Below are 25,035 nucleotides of genomic sequence, written 5' to 3'. Positions count from 1 at the left end.
AGGTACATGTAACCGTGGAGAATGAGAATGGTATTCACTGAGATGTTAGACCTGAGAGCACCAGTTTAGTTTTTCCAATGGGAACTCAAACTGAAAACAAGCTGAGTATTCAACAAGGAGAAAGCTGCAGTTAAAATCATTTTCAGCACATGCTAAGCCTTGGAATACCATATCAGTGAACACGTACCCACAGGTGGCAAAGAGCAAACAATACTATTTTAAATGATTGGACTGAATATTATAAAACATTTTATCTTGATATGCCCTTTGCTCCTAAAATTGTGAATTAGTTGTTTTGACATGAGCTTGTAATGGATAAAACCTAACCCAGACAAGCACGAGCAAACACATTTTTAAATCCTGGGAGAATAAAATTCAACTGCTTCTCCACCCAAAACAATTTGCCACATTTCAGAATGCTACATTGCAAAGAGGATTCAGCGTTACCAATGCTAAATATCCATAATTTTCTGTAGAACATAATGCTGGAGATTAATGCAAGGATTAGGTGATGTTTCAGGTTGAGACCCTTCTTCAGATGGAGAATCAGGGGTGAGGGAGACATAGAGATATGGCATGGTGAGGTGTGAAAACACTGATCAAATATGTTTTCACACCTTACCCTTCCATATCTATGTCTCCCTCTCCCCTGACTCTCAGTCTGAACAAGAGTCTCGACCCGAAACATTACCTACTTCTCTCCAGAGATGCTTCCTGCCTCGCTGAGTTACTCCAGCATTTTGTGCTTATCTTCAGTGTAAACCAGCATCTGCAGTTCTTTCTTACACATAGCAAAATGCTGAATGTCAGATCTTGTGACACATTTGTTGGCCCATTTACAAGATATAATGTTGGCAAAGCAGGAGTTTGCAAGATTTGCCTTCAATCCAAATTAGAGAAGTGCTGTTGAGAGTTCATTACGATGTCCAAAATTTCAAATGAGTTGACGTTGCACTTTAAACAAAAGAACTGTCAACAAAGGTCAAAGTTCTGTCAGCAAAGGTCAAAGTTATTCCATTTGAACCACAAACGACAATCCATGTCTCAGTCTCCTAACGATTGTCACAACTTGGAATAAAAGGACAAAACGATTGCAATGTTAAATTCTTTCAGTTTAAATGGGGAGCTATGAGGTTATGTAACATTCTTCATGTTTCAGCATGTTCTTTGAAGAAGTCTGAAGAAGAGTCTCGACCCGAAATGTCACCCATTCCTTCTATCCGTAGATGCGACCTGTCCCGCTGAGTTACTCCAGCATTTTGTGTCTATCTTCGGCAAGAACCCCCAGCCCCACTCCTTGATACATATCCGTTATATCGAGACTCACTCATTTGCACAAAATTAGCAGGCTGGCTTAGGGAGAGTTTGTGAACCTATTAACCACATCCAACCCACATCAGGTGAAAATAAATCCCCAAAGCATACAATTCCAACAGTAAAGTTTTTAAAGAACTTTGGACTTCACTGGCATTATCGTGTAAATGGCAACAAAACCTTAATCTTTCCACACACACAAGCTAAAATTTCACTTGGAGCAGATGTACTTTTTTTTCCAGTTTTCATACAATAAGTTGTAATGACTGCCAATAAATAAAACATCACAACAGTAACAGAAATGAATGAAAAGCAAATTTAAACTTCAAAGTAGTAGGAGAAATGAACAAGGAAATAGCCTCAAATAATTCTGCTTTTGCTCCACATGCTACAATTAAAAGTCAACTGTGTCAGTTGCCCACCAATACTCTGACGAAGAACCACTTACAGAAATACTCTCAGACTCAGGCAATGAAGAAAATAACGCCAAAAAGGGGAGAAAATCTTCTCGAGTGAATGTTAACAGATCTATCAAAGTGAAATGAGGCTCAGTAATCCAATCTGGGTGTTGCAGAGAGCAATCGTGACCTGCCCTCAACTGGATTACTGCTTCGTAGTAATTCATCTGCAGCTACCCATTGCCCTCCAACACGTTCACTCTCCCTGCTGTACAGCTAATAGATTCTGCAACAATTAGGAAGGTCACAGGCACTTGCTAGGTGATCCTGCTAAAGCCAGTAGATAAATTGTTTTATTGTTCAAAGTCTCAATTTTTATTACTGAACAGCTGAGGTCCACAATAAATTATTGTTGGTATTGGCATTGACAATGCCTGCAGATGATTGACATTCTGAATGAATGCACCTGAAATTTATATCCAATTTGATTTTACTGAACTATACAGATTTCTAGAGGGGGGGGGGAATTATCTCTGCAATGTTAGCACACAAACGCATTTGTGCAGTAAATAACTCGCTCTAGTAATACAAGAACAGCAACTCTGAACTAACATCACCGGAGGACAAGTATCATTTAGTATAAGAAGATAACTGCAGATGCTGGTACAAATCAAAGGTATTTATTCACAAAATGCTGGAGTAACTCAACAGGTCAGGCATCATCTCGGGAGAGAAGGAATGGGTGACGTTTCGGGTCGAGACCCTAGAAGGGTCTCGACCCGAAACATCACCCATTCCTTCTCTCCCGAGATGCTGCCTGACCTGCTGAGTTACTCCAGCATTTTGTGAATAAATACCTTCGAGAAGTATCATTTAGTTGACCATCTAATTATTTTGCCAACCATTCTCTACTCAGTTTGCCAATCTTAAAAAAGTCCATGCAATGGAAAAAAATAATGCTGCACTTCAAAACTTTGAAGTGAAATTATGATCAGATCCCTTGAGATAACTCATTTTCGGGAAAGCAGGGCAGTGGTCGGGCAGGGCAGAGATGAGGCGATGTTGCCATCTGGTGGTACGCATTGGGAAGTTGGCTGCTTCCCAGAATGGCGACAGTCAAGGACTTGCTGCTTTGAAACAGACACATCTTCGTGCAATGCAGGCGGCAAAGGTAAGACCGGGAGCACTAATTAATCATTGCATGGAATCAATTACCAGTTCTTGTTTTTGCAGTCTCCAGCAACTTACGCTGTGTGCTTTCTGCTTATTAATTGCAGATGCTTCAATTAAGCAAATGTTAATATCCGTTTGCAATTTGCATGCTTGTCTTTAAACCACAGCATGCATATTTCTGTGTTGTGGAACACAAGACTGGATGTAAACATGCGTCACTAAAGCAGGATTGTTGTTGCTCACAACTTATCCCATTCCATATCTAATACAGGGGCAAATGTGGGTCTCCTACCTCAGCACCGATATCCCAAACTAAATTCTCAGAAGATGACAACATCGCATCCTCAACAAATATCCACGTGTCTGACATTCTGGTGATCAAACATTGTGAGCATTCATGAGCATTCAGAGGATTTCCTCACTACATAGTTGTACTCATTTACGGGATGTGTACAATGTCAACAAGGGCAATTATTGCTGATTTCTAAATGCTCTGATAAAGACAGAGGAACGCCACTGTCTAAAACAGTTGTCGTCTGTGTGAAGCAAGTAGTCCCCAGGAGCTCCAAGCAATGGATGCCTTCACCATTCTCTGTGATAGAAACCAGAAGTCTACAATGATGCATCTAATGTGCAGGAAGAACTGCAGATGCTGGTCTAAACCAAAGATAGACGCATAAAGCTGATGTAACTCAGCGGCTCAGACAGCATCTCTGGAGAAAAAGGAATAGGTGACTGCGGTGCTGGCTCGAAGGGCCGAATGGCCTCCTCCTGCACGTAATGTCTATGTGACGTTTTGGGTCAAGCTCTGAAGAAGGGTCACGATTCAAAACATCACCTATTCCTGTTCTCCAATGATGATGCAGACTAATGGACCAAGTTATACACATTAATCTTATTAAAGTGGGAGGGTTTGGCAGCAGGGGGTGAGAGGATACGGTTGGCAGCGGAGGCGAGGCCCTCTGCCCAACTTTATTGTCCAGAGACTTGGGACGTTCCACTCATGAGCCTCTCATAGAAGCTGAGGTGGAGAAATAGGAGGGGCATTATGCTGCGACTCACTGATGCAGACAGTACCGACAGTCTCACTACTGCAACCCATGACAAGTAAGCACTACTGACCAACGTCTAGAGCAGAAGCATTGAGCAGAACGAGCAAAGCTCCTTCCACTGAAGAACTGACCATTCCTCAGGCAGTGGTGAAGCAATTGTGAGCACGTTTGGGCCCCTTATCTGAGGAAGGATGTGCTGGCTCTGGAGAGGGTCCAGAGGAGGTTTACGAGAATGATCCCAGGAACGATTGGGTTAACATATGATGGGCGTTTGATGGCTGGGGCTCTACTTACTGGAGTTTGGAATGATGAGGTGGGACCTCATCGAAAAGTATAGAATAGTGGTGTGAGTGGATAGAGTGGTGTGGAGAGGATGTTTCCACCAGTGGGTCTATGATCAGAGGCCATAGCCTCAGAATTAAAGGATTTTGTTTTAGGAAGGAGATGAAGAGGGCTTTCTATAGTCAGAGGGTGGTGAATCTGTGGCAGTGGATATTTCTAAGATAGATTCTTGCTTAGTACGGGTATCAGAGGTTATGTGGAGAAGGCAGGAGAATGGGGTTGAGAGGGAAAGATAGATCAGCCACAATTGAATGACAGAATAGACGATGGGCCGAATGGTCCAATTCTGCTCCTACCCTTCTAAACATGAGAATAAATCTTCCTTGCCTTGTAAAGGACTCTCTGAAGGCTGCCAAACAGTCAAATTTCTCAATTAATGAAAGCCAAAGCAAAGATAGTTTTATCAACAACAGCTGTAGTGGTGAGGATTTCTTGGCAAACCCAAAGGAAATCATTACATGCAATCAACTGGTTTAATTTCGGATCATTAACAAGACGCACAATGATTAAACAGCTGTACCAGCAGCCACACATCGTGTAAGGAAATAACTGCAGATGCTGGTACAAATCGAAGGTATTTATTCACAAAATGCTGGAGTAACTCAGCAGGTCAGGCAGCATCTCAGGAGAGAAGGAATGGGTGACGTTTCGGGTCGAGACCCTTCTTCAGACTGATGTCAGGGGGGCGGGACAAAGGAAGGATATAGGTGGAGACAGGAAGATAGAGGGAGAACTGGGAAGGAGGAGGGTAAGAGAGGGACAGAGGAACTATCTGAAGTTGGAGAAGTTAATGTTCATACCGCTGGGCTGCAAGCTGCCCAAGTGAAATATGAGGTGCTGTTCCTCCAATTTCCAGTGGGCCTCACTATGGGACTGGAGGAGGCCCATGACAGAAAGGTCAGACTGGGAGTGGGAGTGGGAGTTGAAGTGCTCAGCCACCGGGAGATCAGGTTGGTTAAGGCGGACTGAGCGAAGGTGTTGAGCGAAACGATCGCCGAGCCTGCGTTTGGTTTCGCCGATGTAAATAAGTTGACATCTAGAGCAGCGGATACAATAGATGAGGTTGGAGGAGGTGCAGGTGAACCTCTGCCTCACCTGGAAAGACTGCTTGGGTCCTTGGATGGAGTTGAGGGGGGAGGTAAAGGGACAGGTGTTGCATCTTGTGCGGTTGCACTGGGGAATGGCCCGGGGATGGGGTGGTTTGGGTAGGAAGGGACGAGTGGACCAGGGAGTTATGGAGGGAATGGTCTCTGCGGAACGCAGAAAGGGGAGGGGATCGGAAGATGTGGCCAGTGGTGGGGTCCCGTTGTAGGTGACGGAAATGTTGGCGGATGATTTGTTGGATACGCTGGCTGGTGGGGTGTAAGGTGAGAACGAGGGGGATTCTGTCCTTGTTACTAATGGGGGGGGGGGGGAGGGGGAGCAAGAGTGGAGCTGCGGGATGTGGAAGAGACCCTAGTGAGAGCCTCATCTATAATGGAGGGGGGGAAGCCCCGTTTCCTGAAGAATGAGGACATCTCTGATGCCCTAGTGTGAAACACCTCATCCCAGGCGCAGATGCGGCGTAGACGGAGGAATTGATCACACATTTGTCTCTCTCAGTACTGGGTCAGAACAGGGGAGTGCCAAGTCTGTGATCATCTCTTTTCCATTGACCTCAGACTGACCACAGGACTACAGTACAATCAATACTGAGCTTTGTGGCACAAAGAAAGTGCCATGAGCAACATTGTCCATGACTAGTGAAGAGGTGGAATGCATGAAGACAGCAAAGTGGCACCTGTGATGTTACTATTTCTAAGTCGGGGTGGTCAGGTAGACTCACCAGTGGCACATCATTAGATGCTGCAGATCTAGCCACAGCACCAATGAAGAAAGTTACCCTTTCCCCTAAAACACTGCCTCCCCCGGTAACATAGCGGTTTCACAACTGTGAACTGGGAAAGCAGAATAGAAGAAATGTGTAGGAAGGAACTGCAGATGTTGGTATAAACTGAAGATACACACAACATGCTGGAGTAACTCAGCAGGTCAGACGGCATCTGTGGAGAGAAGGAATAGGTGATGATTTGGGTCAAGACCCTTCTTCAGACTGAGAGTCAGGGGAGAGGGAAAGAAGAAGGGTCTCGACCCAAAACGTCACCTATTCCTTTTCTCCGGTGGTGCTGTCTGACCCGCTGAGTTACTCCAGCTTTTGGAGTCAAAAGCAGAACAGAAGTTGTTGTTCAGAATAAAACTCCCCAACCAACTATAGGAAGGATGTCGACAACATGGAGAGGGTACAGAGGAGATTTACTAGAATGTTGCCTGGGTTTCAGCACTTAGGCTACAGAGAGAGAGAGGTTGAACAGGTTGGGTCTTTATTCTTTGGAGCGTAGAAGGTTGAGGGGGGACTTGATAGAGGTTTTTAAAATTTTGAGAGGGACGGACAGAGTTGACGTGGGTAGGCTTTTCCCTTTGAGAGTGGGGAAGATTCCAACAAGGGGACATAGCTTCAGAATTGAGGGACAAAGGTTTAGGGGTAACATGAGGGGAACTTCTTTACTCAGAGGGTTGTGGCTGTATGGAATGGGCTTCCGGTGGAAGTGGTGGAGGCTGGCTCGATTTTATTATTTAAGAGTAAATTGGATAGGTATATGGATAGGAGGGGATTGGAGGGTTATGGTCTGAGTGCAGGTAGATGAGACTAGGTCAGGGAGAATGGTCGGCGTGGACTGGTAGGGCCGGACAGGCCTGTTTCCATGCTGTAGTTGTTATATGTTATATGTTATAACTTTGCAACTATCTGCACTATATTTAGAAACACAGAAAATAGGTGCAAGAGTGGGTCATTCGGCCCTTCACACCTGCACTGCCATTCAATATGATCGTGGCTGATCATCCACAATCAGTACCCCGTTCCTGCTTTCTCCCCATATCCCTTGATTCCATTAGCCCTAAGAGCTCTATCTAACTCATCAATTTAATTGTGAGAATTGTCTTACCGTACTTTATTTTCAATTTACACCCTTTAATAAATTTAAAAAATATAAACTTGAATATAATTTTAAAAGATTGTGTTAAAAGCTAGTGAATTATATTTGACCAATTTTTCACTGTCATGCATGAACACAGATTTTAGTTTCATTTAGTTTAATTTAGAGATACAGCGTAGAAACAGGCCCTTCGGCCCACCGATTCTGCACTGACTGGCGATCACCGCACATTAACAGTATCCTACACACTAGGGACAATTTTACACATCCACCAAGCCAATTAACCTACAAACCCATACGTCTTTGGAGCGTGGGAGGAAACCGAAGATCTCGGAGATAACCCACGTGGTCACAGGGAGAACGTACAAATTCTATACGGAGAGCGCCCGTAGTCGAGATGGAACCCGGGTCTCTGGCGCTGTAAGTGCTGCAAGGCAACAACTCTACCGCTGCGCCACCGTGCCGCCCGATATTGCAAAGTTCACATGTTTGGAGAGGAGGCTGGCACAACCCAACCAAAGATGATGCCCCTCACTGCCAGCAATGAAAACCAACAGAGCTGGGCCACTCGGACTGAGCCCCTGCAGAGTGAAGAGACAAAGGGCATTGCCAGAGAACTGGGGTGGTCACCAGCACTGGGTAAAGGTCCCTCCGGTCTCCTCCTCCTGCCTTCAAGGTGATCAGATATCTGACATATTCTAGGTTCAAACTACAGGACGGAAAGCATCACTTGCAGATTGAATTATCCTTCAACACCACCCCCACCCCCACTTCCCAGTGGAGCTGGACGCACCAGCTGCTGCCTGAAGGGCATTTTCCAAACATTGAAACTCGAGTATCTGATTTTTTTCCGGGAGACCACACATTCACACGGGACAGTGGGGGCCCAGTCACACACACGGGGCAGTGAGGGCCCAGTCACACACACACGGGGCCAAGTCACACACACGGGGCCCAGTCACATACACACGGGACAGTGGGGGCCCAGTCACACACACGGGACAGTGGGGGCCCAGTCACACACACGGGACAGTGGGGGCCCAGTCACACACACACGGGGCCCAGTCACACACACGGGACAGTGGGGGCCTAGTCACACACACGGGACAGTGGGGGCCCAGTCACGCACACGGGGCCCAGTCACACACACGGGACAGTGGGGGCCCAGTCACACACACACGGGGCCCAGTCACACACACACGGGACAGTGGGGGCCCAGTCACACACACACGGGGCCCAGTCACACACACACGGGACAGTGGGGGCTCAGTCACACACGGGACAGTGGGGGCCCAGTCACACACGGGACAGTGGGGGCCCAGTCACACACGGGACAGTGGGGGCCCAGTCACACACGGGACAGTGGGGGCCCAGTCACACACACGGGACAGTGGGGGCCCAGTCACACACGGGACAGTGGGGGCCCAGTCACACACGGGACAGTGGGGGCCCAGTCACACACACGGGACAGTGGGGGCCCAGTCACACACGGGACAGTGGGGGCCCAGTCACACACACGGGACAGTGGGGGCCCAGTCACACACACACGGGGCCCAGTCACACACACACGGGACAGTGGGGGCCCAGTCACACACGGGACAGTGGGGGCCCAGTCACACACGGGACAGTGGGGGCCCAGTCACACACGGGGCCCAGTCACACACACGGGACAGTGGGGGCCCAGTCACACACACGGGACAGTGGGGGCCCAGTCACACACGGGGCCCAGTCACACACACGGGACAGTGGGGGCCCAGTCACACACACGGGGCCCAGTCACACACACGGGACAGTGCGGGCCCAGTCACACACACGGAACAGTGGGGGCCCAGTCACACACACGGGGTCCAGTCACACACACGGGACAGTGCGGGCCCAGTCACACACATGGAACAGTGGGGGCCCAGTCACACACACGGTGCCCAGTCACACACACGGGGCAGTGGGGGCCCAGTCACACACACGGGGCAGTGGGTGCTGAGCACACAGGGCAGTGGGTGCTGGGCATACACACAGGACAGTGGGGGCCCAGTCACACACACGGAACAGTGGGGGCCCAGTCACACACACGGGGCCCAGTCACACACACGGGGCCCAGTCACACACACGGGACAGTGGGGGCCCAGTCACACACACGGGACAGTGGGTGCTGGGCACACGGGGCAGTGAGTAGTGGCCAGACAACTGTGATGTTCTCCCAGACACAGCCATTTAAATATTCTACTTCCTTCGAAGGCTTAGGACGTTTGGCATGTCCCCTACAACTCTCACCAACTTCCACAGATCAAGTCAAGTCAAGTTTATTTGTCACATACACATACACGATGTGCAGTGAAATGAAAGTGGCAATGCCTGCGGATTGTGCACAAAAAAGAATTACATTTACAGCATATAAATAAAGTTAATATGTTATTATTATGGGTGGAACTCAGAAATGAGAAAGGTTTAGCAACACTTATAGGGGTGTATTATAGACCGCCAAATAGGGAACGAGAATTGGAAGAGCAAATATGTAAGGAGATAGCAGATATTAGTAGTAAGCACAGAGTGGTGATTGTGGGTGATTTCAATTTTCCGTATATAGACTGGGAATCACATTCTGTTAAAGGGCTGGATGGTTTGGAGTTTGTAAAATGTGTGCAGGATAGTTTTTTGCAGCAATACGTAGAGGTGCCTACCAGAGAAGGGGCAGTGTTGGACCTCCTGTTAGGAAATGAGATGGGTCAGGTGACGGAGGTATGTGTTGAGGAGCACTTTGGGTCTAGTGATCATAATGCCATTAGTTTCAATATCATTATGGAAAAGGTCAAATCTGGACCAAGGGTTGAGATTTTGGATTGGAGAAAGGCTAATTTTGAGGAGATGAGAAAGGATTTAAAAGGAGTGAAATGGAAATTGTTGTTTTATGAAAAGGATATAATAGAGAAATGGAGGATATTTAAAGGTGAAATTTTGAGAGTACAGAGTCTTTATGTCCCTGTTCGGTGGAAAGGAAAGAATAATAATTTGAAAGAGCCGTGGTTTTCCAGGGAAATTGGACACTTGGTTCGGAAAAAGAGGGAGATATACAATAAATATAAGCGGCAGGGAGTAAATGAGGTTCTTGAGGAATATAAAGAATGTAAAAGGAATCTTAAAAAGGAAATTAGAAAAGCGAAAAAAAGATATGAGGCTGCTTTGGCAAGTAATGTAAAAGTAAACCCCAAGGGGTTCTACAGATATGTCAATAGCAAAAGGATAGTGAGGGATAAAATTGGTCCATTAGAGAGTCAGAGTGGACAGCTATGTGCTGAGCCGGAAGAAATGGGGGAGATATTAAACAATTTATTTTCTTCGGTATTTACCGAGGAGAAGGATATTGAATTATGTGAGGTAAGCGAAACAAGTAGAGTAGTGATGGAAATTAGGAGGATTAAAGAAGAGGAGGTACGGACACTTTTGAAGAATATAAAAGTGGATAAGTCTCCAGGTCCTGATAGGATATTCCCTAGGACATTGAGGGAAGTTAGTGCAGAAATAGCAGGGGCTATGACGGAAATATTTCAAACGTCATTAGAAACAGGGATGGTGCCGGAAGATTGGCGCATTGCGCATGTTGTGCCTTTGTTTAAAAAAGGTTCTAAAAGTAAACCTAGCAATTATAGACCTATTAGTTTGACGTCTGTGGTGGGAAAATTAATGGAAAAGATACTTAGGGACAATATATATAATTATTTGGATAATCAAGGCCTGATTAGAAACAGTCAACATGGATTTGTGCCTGGAAGGTCATGTTTGACTAATCTTCTTGAATTTTTTGAAGAGGTTACCAGGGAAATTGATAAGGGCAAGGCTGTGGATGTTGTCTATATGGACTTCAGTAAGGCATTTGACAAGGTTCCACATGGAAGGTTGATTAAGAAGGTTAAATCGTTGGGCATTAATAGTGAGGTTGCAAGATGGATTCAACAATGGCTGAATGGGAGATACCAGAGGGTAACGGTTGACAATTGTATGTCAGGTTGGAGGCCAGTGTCTAGTGGAGTGCCCCAAGGATCTGTGTTGGGTCCACTGTTGTTTGTCATTTACATTAATGATCTGGATGATGGTGTGGCAAATTGGATTAGTAAATATGCAGGTGATACTAAGATAGGTGGAGTAGTTGATAGTGAGGTAGATTTTCAAAGTCTACAGAGAGACTTGGGCCTTTTGGAAGGGTGGGCTGAAAGATGGCAGATGGAGTTTAATGCTGATAAGTGTGAGGTGCTGCATTTTGGTAGGACAAATTAAAATAGGACGTACAGGGTAAATGGTAGGGAATTGAGGAATGCAGTGGAACAGAGGGATCTGGGAATAACTGTGCATTGTTCCCTGAAGGTGGAATCTCATGTGGATAGGGTGGTGAAGAAGGCGTTTGGTATGCTTGCCTTTATAAATCAGAGCATCGAGTATAGAAGTTGGGATGTAATGTTGAAATTGTACAGGGCATTGGTGAGGCCGAATCTGGAGTATGGTGTGCAGTTCTGGTCGCCAAATTATAGGAAGGATGTCGACAAAATGGAGAGGGTACAGAGGAGATTTACTAGAATGTTGCCTGGGTTTCAGCACTTAGGCTACAGAGAGAGGTTGAACAGGTTGGGTCTTTATTCTTTGGAGCGTAGAAGGTTGAGGGGGGACTTGATAGAGGTTTTTTAAATTATGAGAGGGACGGACAGAGTTGACGTGGGTAGGCTTTTCCCTTTGAGAGTGGGGAAGATTCCAACAAGGGGACATAGCTTCAGAATTGAGGGACAAAGGTTTAGGGGTAACATGAGGGGGAACTTCTTTACTCAGAGGGTTGTGGCTGTATGGAATGGGCTTCCGGTGGAAGTGGTGGAGGCTGGCTCGATTTTATTATTTAAGAGTAAATTGGATAGGTATATGGATAGGAGGGGATTGGAGGGTTATGGTCTGAGTGCAGGTAGATGAGACTAGGTCAGGGAGAATGGTCGGCGTGGACTGGTAGGGCCGGACAGGCCTGTTTCCATGCTGTAGTTGTTATATGTTATATGTTGTTATATGTTACTGTAGTGTAGACAAAAATTTGGCACCACAGAAAGCATTTTATCAGGATGCGTCACAGTTTGTTTTTGGAACAGCTCCATCCAAGACCGCAGGAAATTGCAGACAGCTGAACGCAGCCCAGACCATCACACAAACCAACCTCCCTTCCACTGACTCCATTTATACCTCGCGCTGCCTCGGCAAGGCCAGCAGCATCATCAAGGATGAGTCGCACCCTGGCCACTCCCTCTTCTCCCCTCTCCCATCGGGCAAAAGGTGCAGAAATGTGAAAACGCACACCTCCAGATTCAGGGACAGTTTTTTCCCAGCTGTTATCAGGCAACTGAATCATCCTACCACGACCAGAGAGCTGTGCTGAACTACTATCTACCTCATTGGTGACCCTTGGACTACCTTTGATCAGACTTTACTGGTTTAACCTTGCACTAAACGTTATTCCCTTATCATGTATCTATACACTGTAAATGGATCGATTGTGATCATGTATTCATGCCGCTGACTGGTTAGCACGCAACAAAAGCTTTTCACTGTACCTCGGTACACGTGACAATAAACTAAACTGAACCTATTCCAGTAAAATTCTAATCTGGCTCCTCAGCCGACAGAACCACCACATGACGGCTGCCTCGCCTACAGTCTGTATGAAAATAACTGCAGATGCTGGTACAAATCGAAGGTATTTATTCACAAAATGCTGGAGTAACTCAGCAGGTCAGGCAGCATCTCAGGAGAGAAGGAATGGGTGACGTTTCGGGTCGAGACACTTCTTCAAACTGATGTCAGGGGGGCGGGACAAAGGAAGGATATAGGTGGAGACAGGAAGATAGAGGGAGATCTGGGAGAGAGGAGGGGAAGAGAGGGACAGAGGGACAGCTGCAAGCTGCCCAGGCGAAATATGAGGTGCTGTTCCTCCAATTGTCAGTGTGCCTCACTATAGCACTGGAGGAGGCCCATGACAGAAAGGTCAGACTGGGAGTGGGAGGAGGAGTTGAAGTGCTCAGCCACCGGGAGATCAGATTGGTTAATGCGGACCGAGCGAAGGTGTTGAGCGAAGTGATCGCCGAGCCTGCGCTTGGTTTCGCCGATGTAAATAAGTTGACATCTAGAGCAGCGGATGCAATAGATGAGGTTGGAGGAGGTGCAGGTGAACCTCTGTCTCACCTGGAAAGACTGTTTGGGTCCTTGGAAGGAGTTGAGGGGGGAGGTAAAGGGACAGGTGTTGCATCTCGTGCGGTTGCAGGGGAAAGTGCCCGGGGATAGGGCGCCTACAGTCTAGTCTGTCTGTCGTTTTCAAACTCTTTTTGTTATTTTTCGTAAGTTTAAATTTTTTTTTGTAAATGTTCTATAGTTTGTTTTACGTGGTGGGGCGGGGGGGGGGGGGGTGGGGTCGGGGGAAACTTTTTGCAATCTCTTACCTTGCCGGAGATGCGATTGCTTTCCGGATCGTATCTCCGGACGCTCTGCGGCCTAGCATCGTGGAGCTGGAGGCCTTGCCTGGGACTGACTTTGAAACCCCGCAGGGCATGGACTGACGATCTGAGCGTGCGATCCCTTGCCTGGGATCAACGCTCCAACCGCGGCCTGCGACTTTAAATGTGCTTTAAGTTTGTACACCAATCTCCTATGTGGGACCTTGTCGAAGGCCTTCTGAAAGTCCAGATATAACACATCCACTGGTTCTCCCTTATCCACTCTACTAGTTACATCCTCAAAAAATTCTATAAGATTCGTCAGACATGATTTATCTTTCATAAATCCATGCTGACTTTGTCCGATGATTTCACCACTTTCCAAATGTGATGCTATCCCATCTTTAATAACTGACTCTAGCATTTTCCCCACTACCGATGTTAGGCTAACTGGTCTATAATTCCCCGTTTTCTCTCTCCCTCCCTTTTTTCTTATAGAATTTTTTAAATAAATGTTCTCTAGTTAGTTTTACGTGGGGGGGGGGGGGTAGGGGGAAACTTTTTTCAATCTCTTACCTTACCGGAGATGTGATTGTTTTCCGGATCGCATCTCCGGTCGCTCTACGGCCTAACGTCGTGGAGCTGGAGGCCTTGCCTGGGATTGACTTTGAGCCCCCGCAGGGCATGGACTGGCAATCTGAGCGTGCGATCCCTTGCATGGGATCGACGCTCCAACTGCGGCCTGCGACTTTAACATCAAGGAGCTCGCAGTCTCGGGTCGAGACCAGTCAGGAGCTCCGAGCTGCACGAGGTTCGATAGCCCCGACCCGGGGTCCGAACGCCTGGTGCGGGGGAGCTGAGAACCGCTGGAGGACAAAGAAGGGAGCGATTGAACTTTTTTTCGCCTTCCATCACAGTGAGGAATGTGGAGGAGTCACTGTGGTGGATGTTCATGTTAAAATGTATTTTGTGTGTCCTGTTGCTTTTTATTGTTATGACTGTATAGCAAATGAAGTTCCCCGTATGTTGCAAAACATACTTGGCTAATAAAGTATTATTGTGATTGTGATTGTGATACATTCACCTGGGACAGTCGGTGCCCTGTCATACAGAAGTCCCTGACACTGCAATTTCAATATTCCACTTCCATAGAAGGCGTAGAAAGTTCGGCATGTCCCCAACAGCCCTCACCAACTTCCACAGTGTTTGACAGCATTGGGCCTGTACTCGCGGGAGTTTAGAAGGATGAGGGGGGAACTAGATTCAAAGAGTGATACTGTGTGGAAACAGGCCCTTCGGTCCAACTCGCCCACACCGGCCAACAATGTCCCAGCTACACTAGTCCCACTTGCCTGCGTTTGGTCCATATCCCTCCAAACCTGTCCTATCCATGTAACTGTCTAACTATCTCTTAAATGATGGGGTAATCCCAGCCTCAACTACCTCCTGTGACAGCTTGTTCCATACACCCACCACCCTTTGTGTGAAAAAGTTACCCCTCGGATTCCTGTTAAATCTTTTCCTCTTCACCTTCCAACCTGTGTCCTCTGGTCCTCGATTCCCCTACTCTGGGTAAGAGACTCTGTGCATCTACCCGATCTATTCCTCTCATGATGTTGTACACCTCTGTAAGATCTCTCCTCATCCTCCTGCGCTCCATGGAATAGAGACCCAGCCTACTCAACCTCTCCCTATAGCTCACACCCTCTAGTCCTGGCAACATCTCGTAAATCTTTTCTGAACCCTTTCGTGCTTGGCAATATCTTTCCTATAACATGGTGCCCAGAACTGAACACAATATTCTAAATGCAGTCTCTCCAACGTCTTATACAACTGCAACATGACCTCCCAACTTATATACTTAATACTCTGACGGATGAAGGCCAAAATGCAAAAAGCCTTTTTGACCACCTTATCTACTTGCGACTCGATCTTCAAGGAACCATGCACCTGTACTCCTAGATCCCTCTGCTCTACAACACTCCCCAGAGGCCTACCATTTACTGTGTAGGTCCTGCCCTTGTTAGTCATTCCAAAATGTAACACTTCACACTTCTCTGTATTAAATTCCATCAACCATTCCTCCGCCCTCCTGGCCAATCGATCCAGATCCTGCTGCAATCGTTCACAACCATCTTCACTATCTGCAAAACCACTAACTTTTGTATCATCAGCAAACTTGCCAATCTTGCCCTGTATGTTCTCATCCTAATCATTGATGTAGATGACAAACAGTAACGGGCACACCACTAGTCACAGGCCTCCAGTCCGAGAAGCAACCTTCCACCATCACCCTCTGCTTCCTTCCATGGAGCCAGTTTGCTATCCATTCAGCTATCTCTCCTTGAATCCCATGCGATCTAACCTTCCAGAGCAGCCTACCATGCGGAACCTTGTCGAACGCCTTACTGAAGTCCATGTACACAACATCTACAGCTCTGCCCTCATCCACCTTTTTGGTCACATCTTCAAAAAAACATAGAAACATAGAAACATAGATAATAGGTGCAGGAGGAGGCCATTCGGCCCATCGAGCCAGCACCGCCAATCATTGTGATCATGGCTGATCGTCCCCAATCAATACCACCTGCCTGCCTTCTCCCCATATCCCTTGATTCCACTGGCCCCTAGAGCTCTATCTAACTCTCTCTTAAATCCATCTAGTGATTTAGCTTCCACTGCCCTCTGTGTTAGAAATGGCCTCCCCTTTATTCTAAGACTGTGGCCCCTGGTTCTGGACTCGCCCAACATTGGGAACATTTTTCCAGCATCTAGCTTGTCCAGTCCTTTTATAATTTTATATGTTTCTATAAGATCCCCTCTCATCCTTCTAAACTCCAGTGAATACAAGCCTAGTCTTTTCAATCTTTCCTCATATGTCAGTCCCGCCATCCCAGGGATCAATCTCGTGAACCTACGCTGCACTGCCTCAATTACAAGGATGTCCTTCCTCAAATTAGGAGACCAAAACTGTACACAATACGCCAGATATGGTCCTACCAGGGCACTATACAACTGCAGAAGAACCTCTTTACTCCTATACTCAAATCTTCTTGTTATGAAGACCAACATTCCATTAGCTTTCTTCACTGCCTGCTGTACCTGCACCCCAACTTTCAGTGACTGGTGTACAAGGACACCCAGGTCTCGCTGCACCTCCCCCTTACCTAACCTAACTCCATTGAGATAATAATCTGCCTCCTTGTTTATGCCGCCAAAGTGGATAACCTCACATTTATCTATATTATACTGCATCTGCCACGCATCTGCCCACTCACTCAACCTGTCCAGGTCACCCTGCAACCTCCTAACATCCTCTTCACAGTTTACGCTGCCACCCAGCTTTGTGTCATCCGCAAATTTGCTCGTGTTGCTTCTAATTCCCTCTTCCAAATCATTAATATATATGGTAAACAGTTGCGGCCCCAACACCGAGCCTTGCGGCATTCCACTCGCCACTGCCTGCCATTCTGAAAAGGACCCGTTTACTCCTACTCTTTGCTTCCTGTCTGCCAACCAATTCTCTATCCATGTCAACACCCTACCCCTAATACCATGTGCTCTAATTTTGCTCACCAATCTCCCGTGTGGAACCTTATCAAAGGCTTTCTGAAAGTCTAGATACACTACATCCACTGGCTCCCCTTCATCCATTTCACTTGTCACATCCTCAAAAAATTCCAGAAGATTAGTCAAGCATGATTTCCCTTTCATAAATCCATGCTGACTTGGACTTATCCTTTTACTGCTATCCAAATGCACCGTTATTACCTCTTTAATAATTGACTCCAGCATCTTTCCCACCACCGATGTCAGGCTAACTGGTCTGTAATTCCCCGTTTTCTCTCTCGCTCATTTCTTGTAAAGTGGGATAACATTAGCTATCCTCCAATCCACAGGAACTGATCCTGAATCTATTGAACATTGGAAAATGATCACCAATGCGTCCACTATTTCTAGAACCACCTCCCTGAGGACCCTGGGATGCAGACCATCAGGCCCACGGGATTTATCATCCTTCAGTCCCATTAGTCTACCCAATATTATTTCTCACCTAATGAAATTTTCTTTCAGTTCCTCTACCCCCCTAGATCCTCTGTCCTCCAGTACATCTGGGAGATTGTTTGTGTCTTCCTTAGTGAAGACAGATCCGAAGTACCTGTTCAACTCTTCTGCTGATTGAGAATGATCAGCCATGATCACATTGAATGGCAGTGCTGGCTTGAAAGGCCAAATGGCCTCCTACTGCGCCTATTGTCTTTTGTCTATTGCCATTTCCTTGTTACCCATAATAATTTCACTCGTGTCTGCCTTCAAGGGACCCACATTTGACTTTGCTACTCTTTTTCTCTTAACATATCTAAAGAAGCTTTTACTGTCCTTCTTTATATTCTTGGCCAGCTTCCCCTCGTACTTCATCTTTTCAGCCCGTATTGCCCGTTTTGTTACCTTCTGTTGTCCGATGAACGTTTCCCAATCCTCTGGCTTCCGGCTACTCTTTGCTGTGTTATACATCTTTTCTTTTAGTTTTATTCCATCCCTAACTTCCCTTGTCAGCCACGGTTGCCTCCTACTCCCCTTAGAATCTTTCTTCCTCTTTGGAATGAAATGATCCTGAGTCTTCCGGATTATGCCCAGAAATTCCTGCCATTGCTGTTCCACCGTCATTCCTGCTAGGATCCCTTTCCAGTTGACCTTGGCCAGCTCCTCTCTCATGCCTTCATAGTCCCCTTTGTTCAACTGCAACACTGACACTTCCGATTTAACCTTCTCCTTCTCAAATTGCAGTTTGATCACCACCTCCAAGTGGTTCCTTTACCTCGAGTTCTCTTATCAAATCAGGTTCATTGGACAACACTAAATCCAGAATTGCCTTTAAATCTGGTAGGCTCCATTACAAGCTGCTCTAAGAATCCATCTCGGAGGCGCTCTACAAACTCTCTTTCTTGGGGTCCAGAACCAACCTGATTTTCCCAGTTTACCTGCATATTGAAATCCCCCATCACCACAGTTGCATTACCTTTGTTACATGCCAGTTTTAACTCCTGCTGCATCTTACACCCTACATCCGGGCTACTATTTGGGGGTCTGTAGACAACACCAATTAGTAGCTTCTTACCTTTACAACTCAATCCACAGTGACTCCACCTCGTCAGTCCTTATATCACCCCTTGCAAGGGACTGAATTTCGTTCCTCACCAGCAGAGCTACCCCACCGCCTCTGCCCACCTGCCTGTCCTTTCTATAGGATGTATAACCCTGAATATTCAGTTCCCAGGCCCGATCCTCCTGCAGCCCCGTCTCTGTAATCCCCACAATGTCATATCTACCAATCTCTAACTGAGCCTCAAGCTCATCTACTTTACTTCTTATACTTCACGCATTCATATACAATACTTTTAATTCCTTACTCATCTCACCCTTCACATTGATGCCTATTACACTTGGCCATTCTCTCCTATCCCTTTGTGAGCTTTCTTTCCCATTAATTCTGGGGTCATTAACTATCCCTTTACTCTCTTTCCCTTTCACTCCATCCTTGACTATCCCATTTGACCTCCCACATCCTGCAAGCATCACACTGGTGCTTTTTATTGGTATGGCTGTATGGCAAATCAAATTCCTTGTATGTTGCAAAACATAGACAATAGACAAGAGACAATAGGTGCAGGAGGAGGCCATTCGGCCCTTCGAGCCAGCACCACCATTCAATGTGATCATGGCTGATCATTCTCAATCAGTACCCCGTTCCTGTTTTCTCCCCATACCCCCTGACTCCGCTATCCTTAAGAGCTCTATCTAGCTCTCTCTTGAATGTATTCAGAGAATTGGCCTCCACTGCCCTCTGAGGCAGAGAATTCCACAGATTCACAACTCTCTGACTAAAAAAGTTTTTCCTCATCTCTGTTCTAAATGGCCTACCCCTTATTCTTAAACTGTGGCCCCTGGTTCTGGACTCCCCCAACATTGGGAATATGTTTCCTACCTCTAAAATGTCCAACCCCTTAATATTCTTATACGTTTCGATAAGATCCCCTCTCATCCTTCTAAATTCCAGTGTATACAAACCTAGTCGCTCCAGTCTTTCAACATATGACAGTCCCGCCATTCCGGGAATTAACCTAGTAAACCTACGCTGCACGCCCTCAATAGCAAGAATATCCTTCCTCAAATTTGGAGACCAAAACTGCACACAGTACTCCAGGTGCAGTCTTCGCTAATAAAGTATGATTATGATTATAATTATGATAAACCCTCGGCCTGGTACTAACTAGATTTGGAAGTCGCCTGTGCAAGGTGGTTTCAGAGAAAGTGAAGAAACAAAATGAAACCGACATACTCTCGTTAAATGCAAAACTATTGTTAAAATTTGTCGACCTCAAGAACTAGTTGCACAGCTCAAACATACAGTACCAAACGCAAGACTTGAACACTCTCATAAGCATAGGCCAGTGAGAATCTCTGCTCTGCTGCGTGCAATTTAAAAACGTGCTTTCTGCCAAATTTCCAGGGAAAAAAGAAAAAAAATTCCTGGAAAAAAAACTGATGAAAAACATCACCCCGAGACAAAAACACTTCAACATCATGAGGTTCGTTACCAGTTCGCTGAAAAGCAGATGTCAAAATATTCCTGTTTCACTGCCAACTTATGAAGTATTAATTTACTTGTAAGAGATGACAATATAATCTTTGCCAGTCATGCTACTGAAAACAAAACATTCCGTTCCCATTACAACTGACTATGACAAGTTTCCAAGTATAGACTGCAGATCAGAGTACGGCCCACATTAAACGCACAGGCATGGAGAAACGTAAGGCGTAAAAGGATCAAACTTTCTTTAAGAAACAGTCTGCAGAACAAGGAGAAAAGCAACAAATGGCTTTTATGCACTCAAGACTACAATTAAAACGTGGATTACGGAAATGACCGAGACCTTGCATTTGGAAAAAATAAGGTTTATCTTAATTGACAAACCAGATCTATTTTTTTTAAATTTGGTCTCCATTTATTGAATTTTTAAAAAAGTAAATGGGTTTGACCCTTCCATATCTCGATGTCTCTCTCTCCCCTGACTCACAGTCTGAAGAAGGGTCTCTTGGTCAAAAAAGGCTTTTGGCACATTAGCCTTCATCAATCAAACTAAAATTTAAAACTAAAGTTAAAACTTGAGTTTAGGGTTGGATATACAACAATACTCATCATCTCCCGGATCTATCCCCATAACCTTTATATTTGTAATTCTCTTTCTTCCTTGCTAATAAAAGTAAAATAAAATATTTTTTTTAAAAGACGACATGATCAGAGGGACAACACACTTGATGTGGAATGGAGGACAGTGGTCACTCACTCACCTGCAGGGAGTTGAGGATGACAAAGATGTACGCCATCACGACAGAGAGTGGAACAAGTACTCCACAGAGCCACGTGAGTCCCAGAATGGGCAAGAGTACCAGCACGGCTTTCACTGCAGCCCTGCAACACAACACTGGCATCAGAATGAAGCAAGTCACACACAATCCGCTCCCGATATCAAAACCAACCACAGAGCTTGCTCCAGTCAACCCCATGTCAGAGTGCCAGAAATAACCGACAGTCAGAAAGTGCTGGAGTAACCCAGCGAGTCAGGCAGCATCTCTCGGGGTTACTCCCACGGTGCCAGAGTAACCCCAGAGATGCTGCCTGACTCACTGACTCCAGTCTCCTGCAGCCACAGTCATTGTGTGTGCAATGTTTCTGCTTGGGTCTCCAGTCCGTACAGTAGCCAAGGTGACTACGTGAAAGGGTAAACTAGAAAAGTGGGAAATGGAGTCAAAAGTCGGACCATCCATTTTTCTTAAAATCAGTCGAATTATCAAGGGTTCGACGTAAAGTGCAAGCTGGAATTATTCCTGATGAATTCTTTCCACATTGCTTTGTGCTAATCTCATTGCTTCCAGCTTGTCTGCTTTAGTTTTGCATTTTACATAACTGTAGACTCAAAAAACTTGGAGTAACTCAGCGGGACAGGTAGCATCTCTGAATAGAAGGAATGGGTGATGTTTCGGGTCACAGAGACATAGTCATAGAATCATAGTGATACAGCGTAGAAACAAGCCCTTCGGCCCGACTTGCTCACACTGGCCAACATGTCCCAATTACACCAGTCCCACCTGTCTGCGTTTGGCCCATATTCCTCCAAACCTGTCCTATCCATGCACCTGTCTAACTGTTTCTTAAACATTGGGATAGTCCCTGCCTCAACTACCTCCTCTGGCAGCTTGTTCCATACACCCACCACCCTTTGTGTGAAAATGTTACCCTTCAGATTCCTATTAAATCTTTTCCCCTTCACCTTAAACCTATGTCCTCTGGTCCTCGATTCACCTACTCTGGGCAAGAGACTCTGTGCATCTTCCCAATCCATTCCTCTCATGATTTTATATACCCTATAACAACACCCCCTCATCCTCCTACATTCCAAGGAATAGAGTCCCAGCCTACTCAACCTCTCACTATAGCTCATGCCCTCTAGTCCTGGCAACATCCTTGTAAATCTTCTCTGCACCCTTTTCAGCTCGACAACATCTTGCCTATAACATGGTGCCCAGAACTAAACACATACTCTAAATGCGGCCTCACCAATGTCTTATACAACTGCAACATGACCTCCCAACTTCTTTACTCAATATTCTGATTGATGAAGGCTAATGTGCCAAAAGCCTTTTTTGACCAAGAGACCCTTCTTCAGACTGTGAGTCAGGGGAGAGAGAGACATCGAGATATGGAAGGGTAAGGTGTGAAGACGAGACATCAAAGGAATTTTTATATGGCAAGAAATGTTGACGGTTTCTGAAAAGAAATGCAATGCAATTGAACACCGCCCTCTAGAGGTCGACTGCCCTCACGACTGCTGACCTGATCTGGTCGTAGGCTTGCTCCATGGGACTGCTGTTGACAGCAAGCATGCTTGCCCGCCGCTTGGCTGTGGTCATGGTGATCAGCACCACCCGTGTCAGCACAAACATGTTCACCTGCACAAAAGTAACATTCATCGTCTGAGAGCCATACCAGGAGCAACATGTCAACATGGTGATCGGCACACTGGGACATAGAAACATAGAAAACAGGTGCAGAAGTGGGCCTTTCGGCCCTTCGAGCCTGCACCGCCATTCAATATGAACATGGCTGATCATCCGGAATCAGTACCCGGTTCCTGCTTTTTCCCCATATCCCTAGCCCTAAGAGCCACAGTATATCTAACTCTCTCTTGAAAACATCCAGTGAATTGGCCTCCACTGCCTTCTGTGGCAGAGAATTCCACAGATTCACAACTCTGGCTGAAAAAGTTTTCCCTCATCTCAGTCCTAAATGGCCTACCCCTTATTCTTAAACTGTAACCCCTGGCTCTGGACTTCCCCCAACATGCGGAACATTTTTCCTGCATCTAGCCTGTCCAATCCCTTAAGAATTTTATATGTTTTTCTAAGATATCCTTATTATTATTATTTTGTGTGTACCTATGTGTGCATGAGTATACATGTATATATATATATATCGACACAAAATGCTGGAGTAACTCAGCGGGACAGGCAGCATCTCTGGAGAGAAGGAATGGGTGATGTTTCGGGTTGAGACCCTTTTTCAGACATATATATACATATATGCACAAGCACACATACGTACACACACACACACATATATATATATATATATATATATATATATATATGATCTATATATATGTGTATTTGTGAGTATGTATAGATATACACCAAATTTTCTTTTCTCTCTCGTTTATTATAATGTTTACAGTGTACTATATTTACATACAGTAGTCTGTTGTGCTGCTGAAAGTAAGAATTTCATTATTCTCTCTGGGACAAATGACAATAAAACTCTTGACTCTTATCCATGGAGCACAGGAGGCCAAGGATGACTTTGTGGAGATATATCAAAACACGAGGGCCATAAATAACATGAATACAGGATCTTGTTCCCAGGTTAGGGGAAGCCAACAACACAGGGTATAGGTTTAAGTTGAGAGAGGAAAGATTTTAAAGTGGCCCAAGGAGCAGCGTTCCACCACAGAAGGTGGTAGTTGTACGGAATGAGCTGTCAGAGGAAGTGGTGAGTGCAGTTACAATTACTAGGGCGGCACGGTGGCACAGTGGTAGAGTTGCTGCCTCTAGCTTACAGCGCTGGAGACCCAGGTTCGATCCCGACTACGGGTGCAGTCTGTACAGAGTTTGTACGTTCTCCCCGTGACCACATGAGTTTCCTCCGAGATCTCGATTTCCTCCCACACTCCAAAGATGTACAGATTTGTAGGTTAATTGGCTTGATATAAAATGTAAATTGTCGCTGGTGGGTGTTGGATAGTGTTAGTGTGCGGGAATCGCTGGGCAGTGCGGGTTTGGTTTGCCTAAGGGCCTATTTCCACATTGTATCTCTGAACTAGGCTAAACTGAACCACTTGCACAGGTGCATGGATAGGAAAGGATGGGACATACATGGGCCAGAGGCAGGTAGGTGGGACTGAGTTGATTCGGCACCTGGATCGACATGGGGTCCGGTGTAACTCAATAACTCTCAGTAATCCCAAATATAATTTCAGGGTCGCTTCTTCAAACTAACAGACATGAAGCCCAAAATTAGTTGTGGAGTTTTAATGAATAAACTTTTAAAAGACGAAATAGAGACAAGGTTATGCAGCATGGAATCAGACTCTTTGGCCCAATTCATCCATGCTATCCAAGATAGTGACATTTACCCTTGTTAAACCTTTCCTATCCATGTATCTATCTAAATGCATTTGAAATATTGTTATAGTGCCTGCCTCAACCATCTTCTGTGGCAGCTCTTTCCATAATGGTTGCCCCCCACATCCTCCCTAAACTTATCTCCTCTCACCTTAAACCTCTCCCCTCTAGTTTTATATCTGTGGAATTCTCTGCCACAGAAGGCAGTGGAGGCCAATTCACTGGATGTTTTCCAGAGAGAGTTAGATTTAGCTCTTAGGGCTAATGGAATCAAGGGATATGGGGAGAAAGCAGGAACGGGTAACTGATTCTGGATGATCAGCCATAATCATATTGAATGGCGGTGCTGGCTCGAAAGGCCAAATGGCCTACTCTTGCACCTATTTTCTATGTTTCTATGCTTAAATTCCCCGACCCTGGGGAATAAAGACTGAATATTCACCCTACTTCAGCCCCTTTTATATTTATGTTTTTATATGAATGTATCAGGTCATCTTTCAGTCTCTTACACTCCAAGGGAGAAATTCAAATCGTGGTGAATCTCTTCGGTACCATCTCCAAATTAATGACATCCCTCCTGTAGCTGGTC

The 25,035-nt window shown here is 45.8% G+C and overlaps 1 protein-coding gene across 1 annotated transcript in view; it reads right to left on the bottom strand.

Annotated features, from left to right (window-relative positions):
- LOC144597970 (adhesion G protein-coupled receptor D2) overlaps window positions 1–25,035 on the bottom strand; it is a 276,860-nt gene that overhangs the window by 191,276 nt on the left and 60,549 nt on the right. The window contains exons 19-20 of the mRNA XM_078407825.1: window positions 22,603–22,718; window positions 21,060–21,180 (exon numbers count right to left, since the gene is read on the bottom strand). Coding sequence (XP_078263951.1) covers window positions 21,060–21,180; window positions 22,603–22,718 — 237 coding nt within the window. The remainder of the gene's footprint in view (window positions 1–21,059; window positions 21,181–22,602; window positions 22,719–25,035) is intronic.

This window comes from Rhinoraja longicauda, chromosome 11 (genome assembly GCF_053455715.1).
Source record: "Rhinoraja longicauda isolate Sanriku21f chromosome 11, sRhiLon1.1, whole genome shotgun sequence".
NCBI classification, from domain to species: Eukaryota; Metazoa; Chordata; class Chondrichthyes; order Rajiformes; family Arhynchobatidae; genus Rhinoraja; species Rhinoraja longicauda.
Note: the sequence above shows the minus strand (reverse complement) of the source record. Positions and strands in the feature narration are given on the sequence as shown.